The sequence below is a fragment of the Ixodes scapularis genome, unplaced genomic scaffold (assembly GCF_016920785.2).
Source record: "Ixodes scapularis isolate PalLabHiFi unplaced genomic scaffold, ASM1692078v2 PGA_scaffold12__126_contigs__length_90152505, whole genome shotgun sequence".
Lineage (NCBI taxonomy): Eukaryota > Metazoa > Arthropoda > Arachnida > Ixodida > Ixodidae > Ixodes > Ixodes scapularis.
Genome location: NW_024609838.1, coordinates 21,247,513 through 21,274,790, shown reverse-complemented (window position 1 = coordinate 21,274,790; position 27,278 = coordinate 21,247,513). Strand labels below are relative to the sequence as shown.

The 27,278-nt window shown below is 46.0% G+C and overlaps 1 protein-coding gene across 2 annotated transcripts; it reads left to right on the top strand.

Annotated features, from left to right (window-relative positions):
• The first annotated feature begins 1,040 nt into the window (after nt 1-1,040).
• On the top strand, nt 1,041-24,084 carry LOC8043904 (pancreatic triacylglycerol lipase). Of its 2 annotated transcripts, none has more exons than XM_040216221.3 (10): nt 1,041-1,132; nt 10,812-11,089; nt 12,137-12,283; nt 13,661-13,769; nt 15,003-15,122; nt 15,903-16,034; nt 19,174-19,431; nt 20,057-20,177; nt 22,259-22,432; nt 23,837-24,084. In XM_040216221.3, the coding sequence occupies exons 1-10, from the start codon at nt 1,081-1,083 to the stop codon at nt 23,925-23,927; spliced, it is 1,482 nt and encodes a 493-aa protein (XP_040072155.2). In that variant the 5' UTR covers nt 1,041-1,080; the 3' UTR covers nt 23,928-24,084. The 2 variants fall into 2 exon arrangements, with proteins under 2 accessions (XP_040072155.2, XP_040072154.2); XM_040216220.3 differs by having other exon boundaries at nt 1,048-1,141; nt 23,837-24,045.
• The last annotated feature ends 3,194 nt before the right edge of the window (nt 24,085-27,278 follow it).

The following is a 27,278-nucleotide window of genomic DNA, read 5'->3' as shown; positions in this document are numbered from 1 at the left end:
GCACAGCAACGCAGATGCTTCGTCACTGAAGCCGGCGGGGCGCTCAAGGTCAAAGCGGGCGCGCCTCAGAAATAAAACACAAAGAAAAGCACAGAAACGCAGATGCTTCGTCATGGATGCCGGCGGAGCGCTCAAGGTCAATGCGGACGCGCCTCAAAAATAAAACACAAAGAAAAGCACAGCAACGCAGATGCTTCGTCAGGGAAGCCGTGGAGCCGGCGGAGCTCGCCGCGCCTGCGCAGTAGGGGGAGCGTGACGTCACCGCCGGAGCGCCGTGGGAAAAAGGAAGACGTGGCGGGCTGCTCGTAGGAATGCGCTGCGTGTAGGAATGCTTTCACATTCCTACACGTAAGCAGTCTTAAGTGTCTTCGTTTACTTTTGGTTTTACTCTGACTTGCTTCGCAAACTTTTTTTTTTCATTCTTTCCACTTTAGGCGATTGATTTGGTGTCGGTCGAGTACGCGTGTTCGTCACGTTAACGTTCTCTACCAGGAATAAAAAAATAGGCAAAAATACAGTCACGTAGACCTCCCGTCTCTCTTCATTAATCGCACGCTTCTTGTCTTTCCTAATCATCTTCGATGATCTTGATCCTCTCCCCCTTCTCGCCCCCTCCTCCCGATTCTAGACGATCGATAAACGAAAATGGGGCCGAATGTGTGTGTTTCCCACTTTCGTCGACTAGACATCACTGGACGGTTATCTCTAATTTATTTCATCGGGTGGTTACTGATACGCTGGGCCTTAGAAACAGGCGTCGGTGGATCGTACGACTCTGTGGCGTGATCCTAACGGGGAGGCATGGCCTTGACACGAGGTCTTGGCCACAGACCTCCTCCTCCTCCTCCTCTTCCTCACGTTCCCGCGCAGGAGGGTGAAAAATGACGACGGTGTGGGACGATCGAACAATTCCTGGAGCCGTAACTCATCTAATCGTCTTCAGATGCCACGCGACGGATAACGGGGATTTCGATTACGATTCCACACCCCCTCGTCCCTTTCCCCTCTCGTCGACATATTTATTAAGAGACGGTTATTGCCAGACCTGATTCGAGGCATCGTGCTCTGAAAGCGACAACCATGAGCGCACCCGTCTTTTTGACTGCGTTGGCGGTTACCCTGGTCGGATGTGGTACGTATGGTGAGCTTCAATCAAACTAATATATAAATCATGTCTGATCTGATCATCCGATCAACGTTTCACGGTCCATATGTGCCATGTTTAACGTGGAAAATACTACCCGACGGCCGTAGTCACCGACACCCTAAGAATCGCGGCTCATTACGGTCACACCTCCTGTCTTCTGATTGGTGTAGCTTGATGTTCTTGTCGGCTAATACCGCTATATAATTGGTTGCGATAATAAAATGATCGGGTGTAGCCACGCCATGTGATTTTGGCAAGGTATCAATGAAGGTGTAATAAAGATATGCTCCAGGTAAACACGCAGGTTTTCGCATGCGATTTCATGCGTACATAAATAATATATTTTTTTAGAGGGCACTGTTACGTTTTTTTACTATGACAAGGATTTGAGAGCATCATATTATAAATGTAGAGTTACATTCTGAAGCTTCCGTCCAAACATTTAACTCTTCCCGCATCAGAATTTACCTAGAGGATTTGCGAGATAGTGAGCACACGCGATTTAACATAGAAGGTTTGTTTTTTTCTATGCGTAGTTTCCATAAGGAATGCATCAACGATTTTCTAAATGTAATGGTATCCGTGTACACATTTTGTTATGCTACCTGAAACTAAAAGCTGCTCTAGGTGGTGACTGAGAGTTCTCGATGCTTACCAAAAAATAACGATAAATTCCCGCCAAGCCTTTTTATTTTAACTTATGTAACAGTGAAATGAGGAACAACCGATGCTCCAAACTGGAGGGAAAAATACAAAACAAACACATTTCTCGGAGTTCTTTTTTTTTTCGCCACTTCGCACGGTCTGCAGTGCGGTTTCAAGATTAAATGCAAACAAACCTAAAACAAAGCTGTAGGAGGGGCGATATCATACATAGTCGTTTGCGCTGAAAGGAATTTTGACCAAATATGGATGATTCATTTATCGGACAAATTAATGCGTGTGCACCGCCTGCTTCTTCAGAATACTTACACATTTCGGTAGCAGCATTCACTCGCTTTCATTACACGGAGATAACTCTGATTTTTGATAATCCTTTCTCGTGATTCTTCTCAAGATCACAGAGAGCTTAACGAACGTATACGGAGTCTTGTCCGCGTTCCTTGCTTCGCGGTCCCTCTTCGACCTTCCTGTTGCGCTGCGTTTCCCAAGTGCCTGGAGAGAAGGTAAACGCTCCAGACTGTTTCGAGAGTTGACCGAGTTTGCGACACAAAATGACGATGTCAGGATCCACTTTAGTGCCTCTTTTAGCTACCGGTGACTTTGTGCCTGGTTCAAAAGACGTCTAACGACGCCACAGTTCTTGTTGATGGTTGATCGACGAATGGACACTCCGGATCAGAACTTTCCGTGCAAGGTGCCCTTCAACGACGACTGAAGCTAAAACCTGTGAAAGTGCGAGAAAAAAGAAACTTTTTTTAAGCACTTTCAGTTTTTAGAAGCCGTCTAGACGAAATTGATCGAAAGAAGTCCAAACTGTAACCAGCCGATATTCTAGCCCCACCTCCTTCACCAAGCTCCCTCCCGACACAATACGTATACTGCCTTCTTTTTTTTTTCTTTTTTCAAAGCATCATACCGATTAGAGACTTTACAACACTTTTCCTTGCGAGTTTTAAATGCGCGCTATATTCCTAAATAACCCCCCCTCCCCCTCTTCCTTTATGGTTCCTTTTTTCTCAACACAAACTTTCACCGTTTAGAAACTGCGGATACAGTTTCTAAAGAGAAATTGCAGGCTCCGCTGTGTCTAGCGCGCATTCATGAACCCGACCCTGACTAATTTCGAGCTCTCGTATAGGACTCCGATCCGTAGAAACTTGTCAGCGTTCGTTTTAGGTGACAGCGCGACATCCTTCGAGACACCGTTAAAACGAGTTTGCTGGAGAGACACGTATATACAAACACGCCGTCTCCAAACAAGTCCGCTTTTGGGCCATACGGGTGTGGGAATTGCGCATGCGCAGTGTCCGTGACGTCAAAGAGTATAGTTGTTGAATGGTTGCCAGCATCTTAAGGAGCATGGGGCGTGGCCAACTATCACCTTTTATCCTCCTGATCGGTTCTTTCGCGTTCTTATTGGCTAATCCGGCAATCTGATTAGCCGCGGAGCGACAACATGATGATGATGATGATGACTGCCTCGAATGCCCTCTGTTTTTCTTAGGCGAGTTCAGAGACTAGTTGAACTGACAACTGAGAAAGAGCCTCGTGGTACACTTTCAGTTCAATAAACTTTTGACTGTCGACAGAACGTTTTCGCGGGTTCGAATATTTAAAAGAAAATACACTCTAAAAAAGTCTGTGCGTCTGCTTTCACGCACAACACTCGGAGAGCCAATCAGCGCAACTTACGGAGGCAGCTCAGCGAATGACGATGCCGAAACATTAGTTTAGACAAAAAAAAAACGCAGTCTGAGTTGTGACATTAAGATAAGCAAAACGTCACGCTTGCATTGCTTAATGTCACAACTCGGTCTGCGTTTTTTGGACTAAACATATGTTTCAGCATCCTCATTCGCTTAGCTGCCTCCTTAAGTTGCGCTGATTGGCTCTCCGAGTGTTTTGCGGGAAAGCAGACGCACAGACTTTTTTAGAGTGTAGCGCATCCAGCGCAGTGGCGAAAACGAGCGGAAAGAACTAAATTCTGTAGGTTTTTACAACGAGGACAAACTGGAACAATTGTGGTCGGATGCGTCTTGTTCTTTATGATGCCTGGAAGGCGCGTGACACTGAAGTAACTGTGGGCGTCGACTACTATAGTTTCACATTTATTTATTATACTTCGTTTCAGCTTCGGTCCAGACGCAGCCGATGCTACAAGCGCGAGCATGTGGCCCAGAACAGTGCTTGCACTGCACGAGCGCGCGTGCTTGGCAGGGATGCTGAAAGCCCGGAGCTCGCGCTTGTAGCTTTGGCTGCACCTGGACCGAAGCTGAAACGAAGTATAGTATTTTTTATTCTACAAGACACCTATCGTATAAGTGCGGCAAGGTATCTCATCGGCAAAGTATAAACTCAATAGAAAAAAATGAAGTAATAGTACATTAAAAAATAAATACCGAAAGCCACCCGCCCAATTAGAATATAAACGCCGAGAACGCGGTACCCTACAAATGTGCGTTCTAGGTTTTTATGCAGAAAATCTGTTCTAAGTATTATGATGTTATGGCTTGAATCAAGATTTCACCTGAAGTTTCGCAATCCGCAACGGCTCTCATGGGAATTTAACAGTGTCATCCCCTTATTTCGACATAAAATACTAATTAATAGACGCGTCTCTTCAGCGTGCATGTATACTGCAAAGCTCGTGGAAGTGATTTGTAGTAACTAATATTTTTTTTTTTAACTCAGATCAGCGCAGATTTTTGCACTGGAGCATACTGCAGCAGCGTTCTTGTCGATATTTTTTTTTCATTTCTTGTTAGTGCCATTGACACTGGATTTGTTTTAGGGTTTCACACAAAAAAGGTGTCAGTGTGAATTAATTCCTAACAAAGAAACTCATCAAATTTCAATTAATAACAATGCAATAGCGTGGATCAAAGATTTCCTGAGCGAAAGAAAGCTGTATGGGGTATACTAAAAGCTCAAAACTTTGAATTCGTAAATGTCAATTCTAGTGTTCCCCGAAGCTCAGTATTGGGTTCTTTGCTCTTCCGGACACATACGAATTTTCATACCATCGCTGTCGTGAAGTAACATACATGGCTATTTGAACACTATCTTCTATAGAGAATAGCCAGATGTACCGGGGAACTTTGTTCGCAATCTACGTAGAGAATAGTTAAAGAATTCAGGCTGGCTAAAATGTCGCAGCTCAAAGCAATACGCACAATTAGTTATACATTCAACACTTTCGACATGTCACAAAACCATATTAAGAAATTCATTTTAGATTCGTTTTATGCATCGAAAACCCATTCACTGTACAGGATCCTAATCCTAATGATGGAATGAAATTATTGAGAGTAAGCAGAAGCGAGGAGATATATTTTCAACGCAAAGAAAACTCGAGACTGCGGAACAAGAAGGGTTCAAGATGTCGAAAGTACACATCAACTTCCCAGCACGTTCCCTGTTATTTCCATTTTTTTTTTGTATATATTTGTCTCGGATTGTGACGAACTGAGAGGGATAATTCAGTTCTGTTTATTGAGGATGTATTATTTTATAAATTTCAGTGATGCCGATGACATCTTGGTCGTACTAAACCGCCCCTTGAACTAATAACGCCTTATAATACAAAACTTTCTTCGTAAAAAAAAAAAAAAAAATAAAACGATGGGTTAGGAGACGCACCAAGAGGTTAGTATACGGCGAAGGATTATTTCGGACACGGCGCCGTGTATATGAACCTTCGGTTGTCCGTCAAAAGATACCCAGGTCCTGTAAATTAGTCCTCACGCCGCAGTTACACACTGCCGCTAAATTATACAAAATGCAATCGGAAGATACTGCAGGGACGCGTTCCTTCCTTGTCTAATGATCATGTCACATTCATTGGTCGTAGAAAAAACATTTTGCATGATATGTGTTCAAAGCAAAAACGTATGTGTATGAAAAAAAAAACACGCTTCAAACATGCTTGAGACGCGTCCACATGGAATTTTTTTTTTATCATGTCCTTAGAGAACATGTATGTCTTTTGTATGGTTTACGAGCAACGTGACCGTGACTCGAGTCCTCAACAGGAGGCGTATCAAATGTATTCGATAATTTGGCATCCAAACGCCTAAAAGAAAAAAAAAAAAGAAGCTTTTTACTTTCATTTTTACCGAGAATCGAAGATTTCGGGGCAATACGAAACGATCTTTAATATAATATTCGCGCGAAATTTGTTTCGCACGGTAGGTGCCAGCGATAACCCGAGGCCAACAGCACTCGTCGGTAGCCCGAGAGATAGGAAATTCTAGGACAAATTGTGTTACTCCCCCCCTCCCCTCGTTCGATCCCGAATAGAAAATCCGAAGAGATCGAGTTGTCGTTTTAATCGTTTCGATCGCGGGAAAATTTCTCGCTATGCGAAGACTGCCAGCGAGATACTGGGGCACTCCAGCGATAAGTTTTCGTAAGAGGCCTCTTACTGTATCTCGATTGTAATAGGCAATAATCGGGCGATATGGCGGCATTAGTAGACACGTATATTTTTCTTAGGAATGTTCGGAACGAGAGTACGGTCGATATAACGTATATACCATACCGCTGCTGACAGTTTATAGCCGTACATTCATCGAGCGAAAAGGACATTAAAGCGAATTTCTGTTCTGTATACTAGAGTCACTAAATAAGCTACGCTTCAGAGTAACGACACTTGGCCATATTGTGGCTTAAAATCATGGTTGCCAGTTATCTGAAGCTTTATCTGACATCACAGGAAATGCTTTTCCGCCCTCCACAAATGTTTAAACCGTTCGCGACAGAGCAAAGCAATATTACATGACCTTCCTAACACCGAATCTAATGCTGAGGATGTCGCACTTTTGAATCATGACGATTGGCCGTTGCGTCTGTTCTGCATACGAGCCAAAATGGCGGCGCCCACAACAATGTCGGGGAACGGAGTGCCGATACTCTAAGCGCAGCTTATTTGGTGGCTCAACTGTATACGAGAGAAATCGACGGTATACACGCTAAAAAAATAATAGGGTATTTTCGTGGGTCGTCGTAGGCTGTGGGGTAGCGGTGGTGTGCTTAAAGGCTGACCACCAGACTCGAGATTCTGCAAGGCAGAATATCCTCCTCACCCTGGGAGAGGAGGAAACAGGCAACGGTGCACAGAGTAGAAGGGGGTAAGAGGAGGAAGCGTGGGAAATGTGAAAAGCGCGAACTGGTCGCTGGTTTTTAAACGTCTATAGATCATAAGGTCTGCGATTTTTCACCCCCAAAAATGTCATCACTTGTGAATCCACGAAGAGCTGCCTAGCTTGCATCAGCGTCGACGTCACCGCGTCTCATACGAGCACGAGACGCAAGCATGCGGCGACGCGAACGCGTCTGCCGATTTGGAGACGTCCCTTGTGAGCTTCGCGTGTTTGCCGCTTGGGGCGGCGGTCGCGGGTCCACCAACGATGACGTCACGAGCGGGCCCTTGTTTCCAAGGTGGTACGTGCAGTGCATGTTCGTCTGCTTCTTTCCCAGGGGGTGATGTCAAAACGCCGTGCTCTGATTGGTGTTGATTGGAAGGATATGGGTATACCTCAAAGCAAGGTGCTTTGAGGTCTATACCTACTGTCCTTTCATCTGAGCCAATCAGAGCTAGGCGTTCTGACGTCACCACAACCCCCTGGGAAAGAAGCAGACGAGCTTGCGCTCCGCGTTGGCTCAATTCGTGCTCAAAGTGACGGCACGAACTCCTGCTAGCTCCCGCTAACCATAAGCTCTTGGGGACGATCTACAAAAGGTTTATAGCCACGGCTTCTGCGAAATATACGGCACCTATAGCGGCTAGAGTTGAAAGCTGTCACGACAGGTTGGCTCGCTAGCTTTCTCAAGTGAATCAGGTTTTCACAGTGCCTGACGGTCTAAAGACGAAGCCATAAAAGTAGCTTCGAAAAAAAGCGATGAAAAGTGCCATTGCTCCCGGCTAACGTTCTGTGGCATTTGAGAAGTGAAGGGTGCGCGTGTAAAGCTTTTTTCTTCTTTATTTTTCTATTCTTAAAAAAATACAATACTAATGAAAATACCTACATTGAGTTGGATTTCTGAGTTGTGGCTAGTTACGGATCGTTTTCAGCAAATACAACAATAAAGCGGAAAATTGAAGCATGCACGAGTAAGCATATTAAAAGAATATCACATATATACAATATTCAACCATATGGTCTAGGGCAGGAGCAATCAAACTTTTTCGCTAAGCGACCGGATTAGCGATCTTTCTCAAACTCAAGTGCCGGAAAAAAAAAGAAAAGGTAATTACAATCCAAGCAAAACAAACTAAATAAACCGAAATAAGCATTTTAACGAATAAATCAAAGTTGCAGTAAGTACCTTAATGGGAATGAATGCGTATACGTAAAATTAAAATATTATTTAGCTAATTATTACATTACACGACACAAGAAAACTACAAAACTATGTGAACTCGCGAATCTCCCAACTTTGGAATCGAGGACCAAGTACGAAAGATTGAAATTCCTTTTCCAAATTATACATAACTTTATAAAGATCAACAAATCGGATTACTTTGAAATCAGCACTAACGAATCCTCATGGCATCGCCATAGCATGTTCATTCGTAATCCATCTGTACGAAATGATTGTTTTAAATTCAGTTTTTTCCCTAGAACCATCAGAGAGTGGAATATGCTGCCCGATTGTGCTGTCTCGTCAACATCCCTTCATGCCTTTTTAGAAAGTATACATAATATTGTCGAATGTGACAGTCGCGGAAAGCCGTAATCGTACAAATACGGACCAAGTTTCTGCTTTCTTGTGAAATGTTAATACCTGTGCTGCTTTCAGTTTTGTAACTTTTTCTTGTGCGCGTTTAAGTGTATGAAGCGGTCTTGTGCAATCCATTGTCTCGTTTAATTACTCTTTGTATAGTGGTTACTTTCATCTTTTATTTTTGTATACCCACTCCTGTAATAGTCCAATGGGCTGACAGTATCAATAAATAAATGAAAAAAAATGAATGAAGAAAACTCACCAGGCATAAGTCAGAAGATTAATGATAATGACAAAACTGAGGACGCTAAGTGCAATCCATGTACACGAGAAAAGAATGTAATTTTAACATGGTTACACAGACACGAAGCATATGGGACTAAGAATTGTAACCCTAGTATGACAGTGTTCAATGAATAATATGGCGAGAAGACTCGTGTTACGATGCAGTTTCTCTCGTTCTTTCCGATAGCTTAGAGAGCGTCGCTCCGCAGTTTCTTTAAGCGCACTTCTTTTTGCGCCGCTAATAGCGTGTCTGATGGCAGGGGGCCGCAGGCCGAGCTTCTGTGCAATGACTGCGGCAAAGCCGCGGGCCGCTTGGAAAGCTTCCCCGGGCTTCTCTTATCAACAATTACGGTTCTCACTTGCCGGGGCATTGTAAACCTTGTGGTTGTCCCCCCGTGCTGGACGGTGCGCAGGGGGAGGGACGCAACAAAGGAAGGTTAGAAAGATAATTGCTGGAGGCGGCAAAAATACACGCGTGCGACAAACACGTTTGCATTAGCGTTGCATCGGTATATGCAACCCAAAGAGTACAGCTTCATTAACACTATCTAGCTTGTAAATATTAACACGGCGCATTTTCCGTTTGTCGTTGGGGTTGTGTGTCGGGGGGATGCAGCTGTTTTGCTGACTTTTTGAACATGCGACGGGTGCACGTTATATCTACTAATTTAACGGTACGCCGTTTTATTTTTTTTTTTTTTTAGATGAAATTACGCGCGTGCACAGCGATAGCAAAGTTGGAAGCGTTCAACGAACTTTAGTTGCCGGTTAGCGCTCGCCCTGCGTGCTTCTTCGATTTTTTTGCCGTCTTTTTTTTGCGCCGTGTTTAATATGAATGTCAGTTACCAACTTGGGCAGCAGACCAAGCTTTTACCTTTGACTGCATAGCCACAGAAAGTTGTCGGCGAGCATCTTCCGTAGATCGTTCGCAAGTGATTTATGTTGGTAGCAGGAGCTAGCGGAACCTCGTGCCATCACGTTGGGCACAGATTGAACACTGGACTGCCTTGCCCAAAATTCGCAGCTACAAAAAAAAAAAAAAAAAAAAAAAAAAGTTTTTATATTATTTACATTAGGGTGGAAGAAACCAAACCTTTTTTTCCTGGCAGAGAAGCTAAAGCTCTGGGCACCCGTGCGCTCACGTCCCTTAAGTAACGATCAGAGCTGTGCACGTGCGATCTTCACTTCTTCCGAAATGCCAGAAAAAGATGTCCCAGAGAGCGGTTGGACAGCTCTATTTGAGCCGCTAGACGACATTGATTTTATATAAAAGGAAACATAATAGGACGCAAGAACATGCAAGCAATAGGTTGTCGGGATCACATGAAGCTGTGGGTAAAGCAACTTGGCAACTGTCCATAAAAAAAAAACGACAAAAAAAAAAAGATATTGACGCCAAGAAACGAATTAGGGGAAAGCCCACTCTCTAACGCACACGACGATGGCGGCCAAACATCGTAGTTGAGCCAGTTTCTGCTGAAGCCGTGTTGAGGGCGAACTTTCACATTGATTCCGTAGCATGCACTGCTCACACGTGACGCCACCGCAGCAGCGTGACGTAGAAGCCGCACGTTCGTCTCTGGATGAACCATGGACGGTGCACCGTCCGCTGCAAACGAACCGAACAGATGTTTCGGTGGCTCCCTGTAAAGTTGTGGCCACACTACTAATGCATAGTACAAAAGGACAGGCTACAGACACTGCCTGGGGCGTGTTTGTTCTTTGAATGACAACACCGTCACATCGATCATACAAAAAAAGAAAAAAAAAAGAAACGGTAAACGGACATCTTCGAAGCACACGAATGCACATGAAGCAACATGCTTCGAAACATGCTTGAGGCTAGCCCGCAGATGATTCTGTCATCATGGTTCCAGCGAACTCCGTGTCGTTTGTATGATGCGTGAGCAGGCGACTGCGGCTTTCTAGTTGTGCACGTGATAAATGGCGGCCAGTAATATCCCTCCTATGGTTCTTTGTCCCTCTGCAGTCAAGGCCGAGCTCAAGTGTTACGACGAGCTGGGATGCCTGGAAACCGGAGGCGCCTTCTTCGACGAAATCCGACGGCCGTTCATCCTGACGCCCCACGACAGGGACATGATCAAAGTGCAGTACCTCTTGTACACGCGGGACAGGCCCGAGGCAACGATGCTCTGCTGGAACTCCAGCTTGGAGACGGTCCGCGATTCGCCCTTCAGCGCCTCTCGGCCCACCAAGTTCATCGTGCACGGCTACCTGGACACCGTCTACTTCGGAGAATGGATGACGGTTGGTGCTTCTGGGAGTGTGCCTTTGGCCCCCTCTCAATCCCAGGGGTTCTCTTCAGTAAAGTTCTGGGGGAGGGGAGGGGAGGTGCGGGTAGGGTCCTTGTTCTCTACGCAGTGATGTGCGCAAATCATCACGCCTAGCTGTATCCTTTGTTACTGCAGCCCTATTCATTGCAGCTTTAAATTGTGTTGTGTGTATGTTTAGACTGCGGGAAGTTTGTCAGCCTCAATGGGCGTCCGATGTCTCCGCTGTGGATGGAAAATTTGGCCAGTCCGTGCATCACCACCCGCACGTCACAGTATGGTTATAGTGATACACGACTGCGATCCGGTATACGATGCTCATCCGTATCGAAACGGGCAGGGGCACGGGTGGAGATTGAACCCAGGGTTCTTGGGCTCTCCACTCCGAGCTGTCACTTCACGCGTTCTGAGCTGCCACCGATTCTCCCCGAGACAACTTTCTGTAGGAACGATGCCAAAGCTATGACTGCCCGTGCGTTTGAATACCTTGAGCGCCGATGAAAGTTGTGCACGCGCACTCTTCTCTTCCAGATTGCTACAGAAAGTTGCCCCGAGTAAAGCCATGTTGTCAATCTTTAGTGGAGACACAAGAGATGTGGAATCTACGAGTAACTGACCTTCGCATTAACCCACTTAAAACAGATTTATACTTTTTTTAATGGGCTAATGTTGCTGAAATGTCAGATTGTCGAGATAGACTCAGCTCAACATTTTGCAGTGGGGTGCGATGGCGGGGTGGGTCATAACATGATAGATCATCAGCACACAAGCCATCGCTCGCTCTGAAAAATCATTACTCTGGGTTCTTACCGGTTTCTATATGAACAATTGCACTTTTATAATCATTAGCGCGTGACGCACGTTTAAGATCTCACGTTTAAACCTTAGGTCTGTGTCCAGAGACTGAGTTCTTTCAGGTTACACCTAAATCCGACTCAATATGATTGTATTTTTCTTTTTCTTTCAGGTTACACCTAAATCCGACTCAATATGATTGTCTTTTTCTTTTTCTACCACCTTACAGGAAATGAAGAATGCATACCTGAAAAACGCCGACATGAACGTCTTCATCGTTGACTGGAGCGGTGGCAACGGCCCGGGCTACGAGACCGCCGTAGTCAACGCCAGAATTGCGGGTGCCGAGATCGCGTTCTTGGTTCGCAAACTGGAGGTACGTACGCTTTCACGAACAGTCAGTTTAAGAACGCCATGACGTTTGGTTCGAGCGATTGCCACCTCATCAAATAAGAGCATTTAGTAACCAATCATGCGATAAACAATGTGTCCCGCACGCCTATGTGGAGAGCAAGTCGTCTGCTTCTTGCACAGGAGTTGCGGTGGTGTCAGAACGACGGTGAGCTTTATTGGCTTTGATCGAAAGGATAGTGGATAGACCCCAATGCTAGATGCCTTGAGGTCAACCATTTTTTTTTTTCAATTAGCCAATAAGAGCTCGGCGTTCTCACATGATCGCAAACCCCGTGCAAGAAGCAGAAGAGCTTGCGCTTTTCAATGGTCTTACAGTGTCAGCGACCACACTTTACATTATCTTTTTGGTCGCTGACATCTTAAGAAAGGCAGGGCGTTACTTATTTCGAAGAAAAGTCATTAAATACATCGCAAAAGGCTATTAAAGAAAAAAGGTGTGAGATAGCTAATTGAAAGCCTTTTTTATTTCTCGACCTATATCCTTCCCCAACATCGAAACATTTTCCCCATACCTTTACCAGTGCTCCAGCACCTGCTGCGTAAAATTCTTTGGGCTGCTCTATCGGCCACGTGCGTACCCGCCGCACTGTTGCTTCTGTCGCGATCTCAGAACGACGCCCAGGTAGCTCCTCGTCAACGACATTTGAGCGCCCCTGGGAGAAATTTCTCAGCCGAGTTGAGCACCGCCTTACGCGATGAACACTCATCACCGTAAACAGGAAACATTTCCCTGTGAATATCCGTTGCATCACGCAATTTTGACCACAAAAAGCTCACAACAGAACGGTGCTCTTCTTGCGTACATTCCTCGAGAACAGACGCTATTTTTTTTTTAAACTGAGCTGCGCATGCTTGCGACTGTTACCTTGCGTTGTCAATACCATAAAGCTGGATTGTGTTACCGCCATTTTGTAAACGAGTCGCTACCTCTATCGCATATTTTATAACACTTCGTTACTGGCTTTCCCTCGATCGCATGTTCATGTGTCTTGCTTCCTGAATCGTACTTCGGCGATGAAGAGCGCTCACGTGGCAAAGGCTAAGGGAAAGGACAAGGAGACATCTACAGAAGCTGTCCTTATTCTCAAAGTCTCATATAAACAGTTCCAATCTAATTTCAGAAACAGCTCCTTCTTTCAACAGATTTCTTTTTGCCTGCATTTTTTCTACGTGACACTTTTTTGTTGTTTTTTGAAGTGTTGACGTTGTGCATACTCAAGGAAGAGATTGACAAAGGGTTGGTGTGCTAATAAAGATCGAGGTCATAAAATTATACTGGAGTATCTTTATACACTGTTTTGTACTTCAACTTCTTTTTTTTTTTCTTTTTTCATTTTAGGTAGCGTTTGGGGCGAACGCCTCGACCATGCACATCATCGGACACAGCCTCGGAGCGCACGTTGCCGGTTATGCTGGACTCAACATCACCAGACTGGGAAGGATCACGGGTGAGTGAGTGCGGTTGGCAGAAGCTCGAAAATGCCGAAACGACAAAAATTTAGAGGACGCTTAAGCTTCGCCTTTAACGTTCTTGCGTTAAAAGAATGTATCGACACGGTAGATCGTCATCGACAATTTTGGTAGACTGTGTTTCTCCCTCCGCTAACCCTCCGCTACGAAGAAACCGCCGCTGCGCCTGCGTGCCGATGTCCTTGGCTGTAGAGTTCCGGGTAGCGGAGGGGCTCAGCGGAGGGGGAAACACTGTCTACTAAAACTCGCTAATATGGCAGAGAGCTCGCTCAGTCTCACCTCGAGGGCAAGCCCTATTCTTTTTCGATGAGACTTCGGCCTTTCGTGGCCTTCGAGCGTGCACGCGCGGCCAAAGCACGACGGACGTCCTGTACTAATGTGACTACAATGGCGACGATGATGAGGACAATACCATGGTGCTGGTGATTATGACAATTATCATGCCTTACAGCGTGAGTGTAGTGTACACGCTGCTTCATTTGCGGACTGTAGCGCTGTCAAAGCTGCTGGCACGAGCGCCAATGGCTTGAACTGGAGTTTTAATATAGCATTTGCTTTAGTGCAAATGAGACGCTTTGGCACCAGTTGCGTGACAGCATCGTACAACTTAGTAACCGACCCTATGAAAACGGCAGGACGTGTCCTCCAGGTTCCCGGCCTCTAGCACGTACTCGTTGCCACCCGTTATAATGTTCTTGCTCCTCTTGACGACGCTTCATCCTTCCGGTGCTTCCCACTCGCTGGCCTCCCCTAGTGCTACCTGTACGAACCAGATCCCAAATTTTCAGCACTAACCGTCCTCGTATTCAAAAGTTATCAGTGATTTTCTGAAATTTCTAACTTAAAAATGGGGCCCATTTTCGACCGTTTTTGGTAACTGGCGCTACAGAGCGCCCCATGTATTCGAGATCTCTGTTGGCCACCATTTTCTTATTGAAAACTTCAGAAAATCACTAATAACTTCTAAATAAAATAATGGTTATGGTGCTGAAACATTGGCACCTGGTTCTAACTGACGCGCGCAGTAGCAAGGTTCTTCGACATGACCGCCGATGTGAAGTCAGTGCAAGCCATGTGTAGGTTTGAAACGAGGTGCGTGTACACCAGCACTGAGCAATGGATTTCATTATTCGTCCGGTTGTTCGTGACGCGCATTCCGACGGTGCAGTGCCACTATAAGACCGACTCTCTCGTTCGGCTTTCCCCCGTAGCTCTTGACCCCGCCGAGCCGTTCTTCGAGGGAATGCCTCCGGAGGTCAGGGTGGACCGTTCTGACGCCGACTTCGTGGACGTCATTCACACCGACTCCCACCCGTACTTGTCCAAGCTCGGTAAGCTCTCCAAGATTGCATTAAAAAAAATGGTGCATACTTTATTTTATTATTATGACGGTTCATTCATAGATGTGATCCAGGTTTTCAACATTACTCGTTGTCACGACAAGACAGAGAGAGAGAAAAAAATAAAGTTTAAGATTTGTTAGTCGAGGGAAGAAACGATGCCTTTGGCCTTTGAAACGTAGCATGCGTCTTGATAAAATGACATTAAGCCATTCTACGATATAGCTTAATATCGTTATACATTACATCAAGGGGAAAATTAGTAATGTCAAACAAAAAACCTGACTTTTTTACGATTTTTGAAGTGAACACAAGTATGCAGAGCGCACGTTCGTGTGTTTCTTGCGCAGGGGGTATGTGGTGACATCAGACGGCCGAGGTCTGATTGGCTACGACGGAAGGATAGTGGGTCAGTGCAAGCTGCCTTGAGGTCTACCCACTATCCTTCCAATGACAGTTAATCAAAGTTCGGCATTCTGAAGTCACCGCGACCCCCGCGCAAGAGGCAGAGGAACTCGCTCCGCAGAGAAACTGAACAAGCGTCTGTCGTAAATTCGACTGTTCTGCGCATGCGCGTAAATTAGATACGAGCCGGCTTTGCCTGGTGGATTGTGGAAAAGTCTGGCAACTTTGTTTAAGAAGTCGATCTTCTTCGAATTGTGCCCAAAAGTTGGAACCTTGTGGTTCAAACAAAAAGTTGCTCACTGTCCTATTGTTTCAACCGGTGTCTTAACGCGTACATTGTTTTTTGTTATTTTATTTCTGGTGCAGGGGTCAGCGAGGGCATGGGAATGGAGGAAGCCGTCGGCCATGTGGACTTTTACCCGAACGGAGGCCAGATTATGCCGGGTTGCGATCTCCCCAACCGATGGCTGAGCATGATCAGCGGGGGCTTTATCAAGGGTAAGATACTATAGCTTTGACTTTGAAGCTCTTCTTTTACCCACTGTCAAGGCTGGTACACGTATTTGCGTCGACCATTGGCTCGTCGTAAGTGTCGCAATAGCAACAGCTCGACACAACTGCGTGAACGAGTCTTCAGACCCAAGTCACTGACGAAGAAACCACGGACAGAGAAACTATTTTCTTGCGGTGGAATTTCAAGGATAAAAGCGGGCGTTTTCTTTCAGTCTCTCCTTCGCAAAACTTGATGAATGACGTAGCTGGGGGCTCGCAGGGTCGGCATGCGGCTCGTAGATTGGACCCGAGCATTGCGTCAGCACTTGATATGGGCTCGTGGTAATCAACTGCTCGACAAACATTCGGGTTCTGGGATGGTGTTCAATCGCTGCAGTGACGACAAGAGATGAACCGTTACGATGTTTAGAACTCAGCGCGTGTCCTGTGCTTTGCCAACCCCAGCGCGCGGCTATGACCAACATTGGCGGCATATAATCGGCTCCAGATCACGTTGCCGCTTGTTCCGACAGCGAGGTGAGGGGGTAAACTCTGCTCAAAACGAACGCGCGTTTCATTGGTCATAAACGTCAGGGATTCGTTCTAAACAATAATTGCGCAGAGTAAAAAAAAATGGTTGCACCGCTTTTTTTTTAGAGAGACTAAAGTCGGATCTATACTCCATTTCATTCTGGTTAACAGTTTAGTTTACACCACGTGGTTTACACACTTGATTGCGCCGCAATCGCTCGTGGACAAACGCGAGTGTGTGAACCAGCCTTCAAGTCCGGCCTAGGCCGACGCTACGTGACGCCATGGTGCTATGTGACGCCCTAGTGTCACGAGACTTGACGCGAAAATTTCTCCCGCTAGACTTAGAAGGAAAGTATAAGCGCTGTTTTCCGATATCAAGTGCTGCTTGTTTGAAGCATGTTCATCTTTCTAAATTATACATAAATCCAATTTAGAGTGCACCCGCATATATGTTACTTTGACAGGATGTTTCTACGTCACATCGTACAATGACTGTCCGGGTCATATTTATGATATTTCTGTATGTGAAAGCCATGTTCTTGGGAGGAACATTCATCTATATGTAAACTCCGTAGCTATTTTTCTTTTACCGGAGATAAAACTGAAAAGATCGAGTCGCGGACATTGCCGAGATTTCACTGTGATTTGCACATCCGCCAATGTTACACCAAAGAAGGCACGTAGTTCAAAAATGTATAATTTATTTTGTAGACAATTTGCAACATGCACACCAAATATTAAATATTACAATTAGATATTTCTATGAAAAAAAATAGAATGACAAAAAACGAAAATAAACTCCTTTTAGAGACACTTTCACAAACTATTCACCAACAAACAACTTTATGCAAAACGTTGAAAATAAATAAAAATATACGTATTGAAATGCAGCTTGCGAACAAAATGTTTGCTTAGCCATCACTATAGTTCTGTTATTAATGCAGAAACGTAACTTAGTTGTCTAAAAGTAGCGAAATTGCACGTCACTATTTAAACAAAAGACTCTTTTTTTTATCTTTTCTTATGATACATTATAACACCCTGAGATTAGGAAATTGGGCGGTTCTTCTAGTCTTGACGGAGGTTATCTTTGCCGGCGCTTGGCGGCGGATGCTCATTGTAGGAAGCGTGTCTATTCTGTTGTATGGATTTCGCCTGTCAAGCCCGTCTGATCAAATCTTCGCCACGTCATGTTCTGTTTCTTTTTTTTTTACCTTTCCTTGTTTTGGTGTGGGCGAATAAACTCAGCTGTTCTTAAAATTTTGTGTTGTGTTGTCCGTTTTTTTTTTAAACTTTTATTCTCTCTAGTCTTGTGGTATGAAGTTATGACGCCTTTTCACGCTCTGCAATAGCGCAGCACCGTTGTACAGATTTTGCTGGTTCTAGAGAATATCTCCTTTGAGGCGACATCGTGCGGCAAAGCCCCTAAACGTTAACCTAGCTTAAATTGAGTGGAGGTTTGTTAATTGTCGCTTTTCTCAATTGGAGGTCATATGCTACTCAATAGTTTGCCATCACAAGTTAGTTCAAGTTACTGCAAGGTACTAAGGTGAGTTAAAAAAAAAAAAAGATGGAGTTTTTTTTCCTTTTACAGCAGAGTTGTTAAGGGCTAGTTTCCCTAGGATCGTGTCCGGTACCAAACAAATGTCGACACCCGTGGTCGACACAACACTCTGGTTGCCGCCGTCGCTCATAGATGTCGGTAGCTGTCCAGAGTGTTGTGTTTGCCGGTTGTCTGCTTTTCGCTCATAGATCGCAGCAACCTTTCCAGCCTAGGCAACCAGTCAACTGGTTGCTGCCGTCGCTCATAGATGGCGGCAACATTTCTTCGGAGGAAGAAGAGCGGGAACGGAAGGAGCGGCGATGTGGCGCAGCAGCGCGAATGGTTCCGCAACCGCCGGGAGGCCGCTATCGCCTAAAGTTCCACTGCGTCGAGCGCTTCCGATTCTCTTGCGAAAAAAGAGAAGATCGCTCGCCTGCAGAGCCACTGCCGAGAACAGAAGCTACAGCTCCGCTGCTCTTCCTTCTTCACCAGAATGGGAAGGCTGAAAGTTTTTTTTCTTTTTAATATAGAAGTGCGTTTTTTCTGCTTTTACAGAAATGCCTTAACGAATTAATAACAAAACTACAATAGTGGCTAAGCAAATATTTTTATATATTCGTAAGCTGCATTTTAATACGCACATTTTTATATATTTTTCAACGTTTAGCATAAAGTTTTTTTAATAATTTGGGAAAGTGTCGCTGAAGCGTGTTTTTATTTACGTTTTTCGCATTTCTTTTAAATTGACTACAAAATAAATCAAACTTTTTTTTAACTACATACCTTCTTTGGTGTGACATTGGCGGTTGTGCAAATTACCGCAGCGAAATCTCCGCAATGTCCACGACTCGAGCTACTCAATTTTATATCTCTGGAAAAAAAAAATTAGCTACGGCGTTCACGTATAAATGAATGTTCCTCCCGAGAACATGGCTTTCACATATATTTCTTAGAAGAAAATATTACCGGGACAGTCATTATACGATCTGACGTGGAAACACCCAATATATAGGCGATTTTTGGTGCAAAAGTCGTCGTCCGACTTCCACCCTCGTCTGTTTGCTGCAGGCCTCCGAGACATCCTGAGCTGCCACCACCAGAGGGCCGTCCATTACATGCTCGACTCCATCGAGAACCAGAACTGCGTGCCGCTGTCCTTCGAGTGCCCCTCCTACGAAGCCTTCAAGAAGGGTCAGTGCAGGGACTGTGGCGAAGACGGCTCGGCTTGCGCACCCATGGGCGAACAGGCCGATGTTTGGAGGCCGCACAAGCAGGACCGGGAACGGCGAATGTATGGCGTCACCAATGCTCACAAGCCGTTCTGCGGTAGGTGTCACGTTGTGTGCGTGCGTTCCTGTACCTGCGATGCTCTAAACATATTTATGGCCAAAAAAAAAAAAAAGGTCAATGTGCTGTAAAAGTACTTGTTATTAGGCTAGGGCACGGGTGGCCAAGCTGCGGCTCGCGAGCCTTTGACGACTGCTTTCGGGAGAGATCCGGCACTAAGAGTAAACGTCACTTCGTTTATTGTTAGCATTTTTACGTTACACTGTCTCCCCGCGCTCTATGGAAGAAGATGACGTGGATATGCCGCACAAAGCCTGTGTGCACGTCCACAGGCCTTGTGTTGGGTAAACACCGAGGGGCGGGGACAACAAAGAGGGGTCAGCCGATAGCGACTTGCCCCCTACTGAAGGCCCACGCATCTCGTCGCTTCCCCCCTCCCCTTTACCCCAGAAATAAACAAACAACTTTCTAGCGAATCAAATATTCGCAACGCCTGGCGGTCGACGAATGAAACCGTCAAATTATGTTCAGAAACACGCCATGAAAAATGCCAATACCCATGTGTTACATCGGTTTTAATTTGGCCGGGTTTGATAAAAGGGACTCGATCACGTGATATCCGGTTTCAAGCCTCGATTTATTTGATCTTTTTTTTAATCCTTAGCTTATCAATACCTGGTGACCATCCGTACTGGAGACCAGGTGAAGCGTGCGAACGCCGAGGGAATCATCTTTTTAACCACGAAGCAAGGCGGCAAGAGCGTCACCTTCAAAGTCAACCAGAGGTAACTAGATTTATTTCCTTTTACTCAAATATTTTCCGCTTCCCACCTCGTAACCCAATGCATCATGACCCGTCGTGTCTCTTATAGCTTAGGCTTATAGTACCTACGTTGCGTCGAGTGTAGCTGGCCTGAGTTCACTGAAATGCAACGCAGTTACTCTGCAATATTTTTAAGCACACTAGCCTGTGCAAAATAAATATACGTGTGTCGCAGAGTCGGAAGATGTGCTGTCCAGTGATTTCCCTACACACCCCCCAAGGGGGTGTACCCCCCCCCCCCCCCCTTGTTTTTCGGATGGCATTCCCTTAATTCGCAACGACTCCTCTATTCTCAATTTCGCCCCCCCCCCCCCTTAAAACATTAGACCCCCCCCCCCCTAATTTAAATTCCTGGAGAAACCCCTGGTGCTATCGGTGTCTGTCTTTTATGTGCAACTCTTTCGTAAAAAGTGTAGTGGTGAACTCTGTAAAATAATAGTGTAAATATGTTGCGTGGATGTCTAGACAGTGGGAGGTTAGCCAGTCCTATTGGACACCTGCGGTCTCCGCTGTAGTTAAAAAAGTTAACCAGTGGAAATGCTGCTAACCTGGTGTCTCTAAGGCGAAATTTCGAAAGTCACTGATTTGTCTCAAAACAGCCTCAACACATTAATAGACACATCCTAACTAGTAACTCAAAATACAGGTCACAATACTTTTCTCTTTTTTGCAAAGTTATTGAGTTTTAAAATTGAGGCCGAGAGGCTCTAGTGACGACACTGAAAATGTGACGCCAATTGTGGTAACATGGGGCAATGTAAACGCACTACAGTTTGCTCCTTACAAGTTACAAGACGTTTAACGGTTTTAAATGAAAACCTATTGAACTCACGCCTTAAAATTGAAGTAAAAAGGCGTAATTATAGATCATTCCATTTAGCGCTCTCTGGGCGGCACCATTTTCTTCGACAACAGCGCCCTCTCCATACATCCGGGAAATTCAGTAGGTTCGGCGGGGTAAAACGAGAGAGAGGGCACGCGCCCGACTCTGCTAGCAGACGACAAACCGGGAGGTCGCCGTTCTCCATCTTTGGGCTGTATCGGCGGGCTGTACGGAACATCGAACTCTCGCTCGTGGCTGCCGTTGTGAAGAGGTTCGCCTTCTTAGAATAGTTATGGCTGCTCCAAAATCAGCCTAGAGCTCTCTGTTGTTCTGACAACTGACATATCTTCTTCCGTTACTTAAATAGCAGTTGAGTCAGCCGGCAGTACTTCCCCCAACTACTGCGTGTATTGCGGCAGGAGAGCACGTTTTTATTTATTATTTCAGACATCCACTCATGGTCGCTAAAGGCCTACACCAGTACGAACTTTGTATAGTAAAAAAAAAGTACAGCCACCGGATTCACTTTTCGACGGAGAGACCGGCCAGTCTGACACAGTTTTCCCTATTTTTTTTTATTTGCACGCAGATTACAGCGCAATTGGACTCTGTTAGTCTTTTTTATCTAGCATAGTAATACACGATAAGTGGCATACCAAAATCTGCGCATCTGCGCTTGAAATTCCCAAAATGACGCGATTTTAAACAGAGTTTGTGCGCCAGCCGGGTGCTAGGTACTGCCCACTCGGCGGAGCAGACGACATCCGGGCTAGAGGGGGAGGGCATTTTTTTTCTCTTTTTACCCTCTCTGCTCTGACCCTAATGGAACGGTCTATACTGTGTTTTTTAGACTGCATACTTGCAAGTTACGCAACATATGACGTCCCCCCACTGAAGAGAGCGGAAAAATTTTGAATCTTGGTTGTGGCATAACCTCCAATTGCCATTTTATCTATAACACTTTTGAATGCAGATCAAGAAATAGCATGCCGGCAAGAGTAAAGCCTGGATGTTCCAAAATTGTGTTTTAATGGCTAAAAGAAAGGTGCATCACGCAGTGATTATAATGCAATTAAATGCAAAGGTCCAAGCAGTAGTGGTTTATGCGACTGCACGCCGGTACAACGCTCATCCGCATCGAAACGGGCAAGGGTAGGGATCAAAGTGAACCCTGTGAGATATACAGGGAGGGTAACGAGATTTCGTTTTCCACGATGCAGGCTCATGGAATTCCGGCCGAACAGCACCTACACTTTCCTGACGACGTCACCGGCGATGATCAGCGATTACACGAAGCTCACGTTGCGCTTCAAGAGCACCTTGTTCTTCGCGACCGCCAACCTACCCCTTCTCGATGTTCAGATTCAACCTCTGACGGCAAATGTACCGAAGAGGTAACCGTACACTTCTCGCTACGCATTTTTAAGCCGACTGTGTTTTCGTTGCGATTTGCTTTATGCATACGGAAGGCAAAGTTCGTCTGCTTCTTGCGGAGGGGTGGTGGTGACGTCAGAACGCTGAGCTTTGATTGGAAGGATAGTGAATAGACCTCAATCCTACCTGCCTTGAGGTCTACACACTGTCCTCCCAATGACAGCCAATCAGAACTCGGCGTTCTGACGTCACCGCAACCCGTGAACAAGAAGCAGACGAACTTGTGCTCCGCATACTCCGTGTCGCTACGATCCGATGGAACCAACCAAACTGCGTCGAAATTGCTTCGTCACGGCGCTCATCGCCTTAGAAAGGAGGAATCTTACTTTTTTTATTATTATTTCCAGGCTAGGTGGCGCAAGCTGCCACCACTTATAAAGGGTACAGCCGTTAGCATACATCCATCCACCCGTCAGCTATCACCGGCTAGACTACTCACACGCATTGAATGCCCCATAATCCTGGGCTTTTTTTTTCTATGCGTGATTGGTCTAGCCGCTGATTGCAAACGTACAATGACGGTGTGCGCCGTGACGGTGAAATGGAGGTGATGAATCGAGTGGTGTTTATGTGGCGCCCCCTACGTCTCCCATCCGCGATGTGACGACCAGGGGCCGTAATCTGGACACGTTGCGAAAAAGTCGGCGAGGAATCTGGCGGCCGTGATTGGTCAACGCCGCACTTGACCTTGCAGGCGGCCAATCATAGCCGCTGGATCTCTCACCGACTTTTCCGCCAAGTGTCCAAGATTTGCCTGGCAGTGACGTCGCGAGTTGCGATCCTGGCTACTTATCGTCCGTTGTCGACGACAAGTTTGACGATGTGTGCGAAGGAACGATGGAAGCTTGGAGTCATCCCGTTCTTACGCCAGCCTGTTGGAGCTGACAGTCTGACATTGCTCTTATGTCCGTGGATGAAACCAGAATTAATCCCTTTTAAGACGTCATGGTGAGTGTTTGACCAATCGTCCGAAGCCGACCACCCACAGTGACATGTCTATAGTCGCGCACGTCGCCATAGGGTGTACTCATTGGCTGCCACGTCTGAGTACATGAATGCTGAGAACGAGCTGACGACCAGCCTCCACGGCGTCTTTAGAACCTGCATTCCACACCACTAAGATTGCCGGTTCTTGTAAGCACACGCGGTGAACAGTGCGCTCAAATATGACGACGTCGTGCATTTTATGCTCTCCTTTCCGCCGTCTCACATTTTGACCGCCAGGTCGCGCCAGTTTTCGCTGTGCACTTGGACGGGATTGGATCCTTGCTCAGATTTGCCTTGCTTGGCTGAACTCCTCAGTCGTTCTCACGGATGATCTTCCGGAAACTCAACACGACTTGTTGCGATTCTCCACTTTCCAGCATGGCCAAGGCGGTGACTCGCCGGTTCTGTCCGCCCTGGGATCCCCAGGGAATCAGTTCTTTCGCGACCGTGACTCTGAAGAAATGCTGAAGCGGTCTGGAGAATTGAGAGGCAGCGCAGCCGACAACACAAGGAACACGACGGACCCGGAGTCGGAGGGTCCAGGCACGGCTGAAGCTTTCGCCCGAAGCTACGACGTTGAACATCGATACACCTGTTTAATAAACATCGATCATCGCATTGTCAATATTATACGTGTAGCAGCGTCGTGGTTTGCGGTCTTTTTTTCTTTCACTTTTTTTCTTCTACAAACACAGCGCGACACTGTTAGAACAAACACGGCATGGGCGCTTTTTTTTTTTTTGAAATGGTGTAGGCAGGCATTAAATTTTAGCGCTTCAGCTGAAAGATTTCACCAAGCAAGTATTAGCCCCGAGAAGTTTGCGTGGCGCCCCTTACGGCGAACCGGAGTGACGTCACGGCGAGGACAGAATTTTTGCCTGACTCACCTCGCTCGCTTTCTGGAGGCTGTGACGACGTTAGCTTTCGGCGCGCTCGTTTCTATTAATTTTGTTTTTGCGCGTTTTTCGGTAGGAAGTGTAATATTTTATATATGGCTTTACTGAGGTATGGCCTGTAACTCCAGGCGAAACTTCAACCAACATTTCAGTCATGCTTGATAGGGCAGGCAACGCATGAATCGCAGCTGGCTTATGAAAATGAAGAAATATGGCCACAATTGCAGGAGCATCACTGTAGATTTGCATCTCACACAATCAGTGCTACTGATGGTCTGAATGAATTGGCAGGTTATGTATACTATTTCGCGTTTGTTGCATCTTTGTTTTTAAACAAAAACCGCCAAAGCAGAAAAGCTGCATGCTGCTCGTGCAACATGTTAAATGTAGTCTGGGCCATAGAGAGAGAATTGCAAGTGGGACAGCCCAAGTACATGGAGAAAGTAAAGAAAGAGCGAACACAGGCATATGCAGTTATTTGTTTATATCTGTTTGTGTGCTCGCATTCGGCCTTTGCTGGATTCGGGTAGTATATCAATAAACTCGACTGGTGCTATCTGAACTTCTTTATAATATCCCTCAAGTAATGTACAAAAAACATAGGTGAAGGTGTATAGCCCGTTATGAGTTCCTTAGGCTCTAGAATTGAGATTTTAGGTGAATAAAATTGTCCTGAAGCAAAAATACCAGAAGCTTTTATCAAGCAAGCTGTCACCCTTCACAGGTTCCACATGTTCTGCTAATAATAATAATAATAATTTTTATTTGCACGAGAAAGTCTGGCCACTCAGCGGCGTGCAAGGCTAGACAGAAAGTTTAGTACCCTCGGATGTGCGCCTGCTAGCCCGCCGCTGAGTAGGTGTAAACATAAACAGTACTCGTAAGAACAAGATAAGAATAACACGTATACACTGGACGGCCGTTCTAATGATCACTGTTCCTCCTGCTTTCCTCCGTTGTCTGAGAGTCCAGCTGTAGGGAGTTTGGAGGCTGGAAGCTTTAGGGCACCTGCAGCAGTGTCGCTTTTAATTGGAAATGACAATTCATACTAAACGGTGTTTTTTTTTTTTTGTTTTTTTTTCTCGAATACACAAGGCTGGAATAAAGGAAGAATGCCAGGAAAAACTATAAAGATTCAAAAGTATGGTACTATCGCTGCGCATATTTTGGGACAGTTCAATACATCTCATACAGGCAACTGAGGGCGATTCGGCCGTTTTTCCTGCTACCATACAAATTCATTTCCAGTAATTGCGCGTGCTCTACAAAATAAGACATGCCCTGCCCCACGTGCACTTCAAAGGTCTTCAGACCGATCTGCGAACCAGCGCACGCAGAGTGGCACGCGGAGAGTCGGGGTCGCGAGCCAATTTGCCGACCGCCCAAAGACCTTTGAAATAAATGCCATTTGAAAGGCCTGCAAAGTGGGATGTTATATTCTTTTAAATCATGAACACGCAAAGAATAGAATTCCAGCATCTGAAACACTTACGCTGCCGCTTCACCGACCTTTCGTACGATTGCCTTGTGCCGTGTGGACCGACAGGGAGGTTCATCGGCAGAAATGCCTCCGCCGATAGCTTTCAGGATTTTTAGCCCGATTATAAAGGTCAAAGTGACAAGCACGCTTTTAGAAGGTAAGAAAGCGCGTCGATATCGGCCTAACCCAGCGTCTCGTACACCGGGTAAACAAGGCCCCGCTCCTCAAAAGTACTTGCGGCACACGACGGCCAAACCAGGATACCAAGGCAGGGAAGCGAGCCGGATGGGAGATTGCGAAGCGGAGTCCTTCCACTGACATCACGGTACACCTCACCCAATCAGGGCGCGGCGACCGCAGCGATGCTTGTCTTCGCTCTCGCAAAAACCTTCGATTCTATAAAAAAACTTCGTCTCACCCTACGATGGACAAAAGGCAAAGGCTACAGACCGCCCCATCCAATCACAAGCCACTTAGAAATTGTGCGGTATTTCGCTTCGATGCACGTATCGGTGCCCGCGTCTCGGATCACTGATGGGGGTGGGCGGACAGTGGTTCGAATCGAATGGTACCGAATGACTCAACAATTTTACATTGCAAAAAAAAGACATGACATACAGGATGTTTGCAGTGTCGTAACTATAGAAATGACGCAGAGCTTTGGGGTTCGGAGCGTTATTTGTCCGCCCCTAGCCAATGTTAAGCATGGCATGGTTTAGCCTGGAACGTGATTGGACCTGGCGGCCCCTTTGGCCTTTAGTCCATCGTAGGATGAGACAAGGTATAACATAGAAAAAAAAGGAAAAAGCGTGTTTTGATTATATCTGACAGAACTCGGAGACGTACATAGTGTGTTGAGAGAATGTGCTGGGCAGTGGGCCCACTGCCCAGCACATTCTCTCAACACATTATGTACGTTCGCCGCGCCCTGATTGGGTGAGGTGTACCGTGATGTCAGGGGAAGGACTCCGCTTCGCGATCTCCCATCCGGCTCGCTTCCCTGCCTTGGTTTCCTGGTTTGGCCGTCGTGTGCCGCAAGTACTTTTGAGGAGCGGGACCTTGTTTACCCAATGTACGAGACGCTGGGTTAGGCCGATACCGACGCGCTTCCTTACCTTCTATAGGCGTGCTTGTCACTTTGACCTCTACAATTGTTAAAGGGGCCCTGCAATCATATTTAAGCATCTACCTTTTTTGCGGTTTCCACGTCTCTTGGGTTTCGGGCAAGCCAGCGGGCACGGAGAGAGTAACTAAATATCAGTGCGTCATATTTTAACCGGACGACGCGGAAACCTCCTCCACCGACGAGGGCGACCCACGGTACCGAAAGCGCGCAAAATGTGACGTCTTTGGTCCTGGGCTTGCCACTGGTCAAAGCCGCTAAGAGCTTTTTTTTAGTCGAGATACAAAATAAAAGTGTCGCGAACCGTTTCAATTATGTAT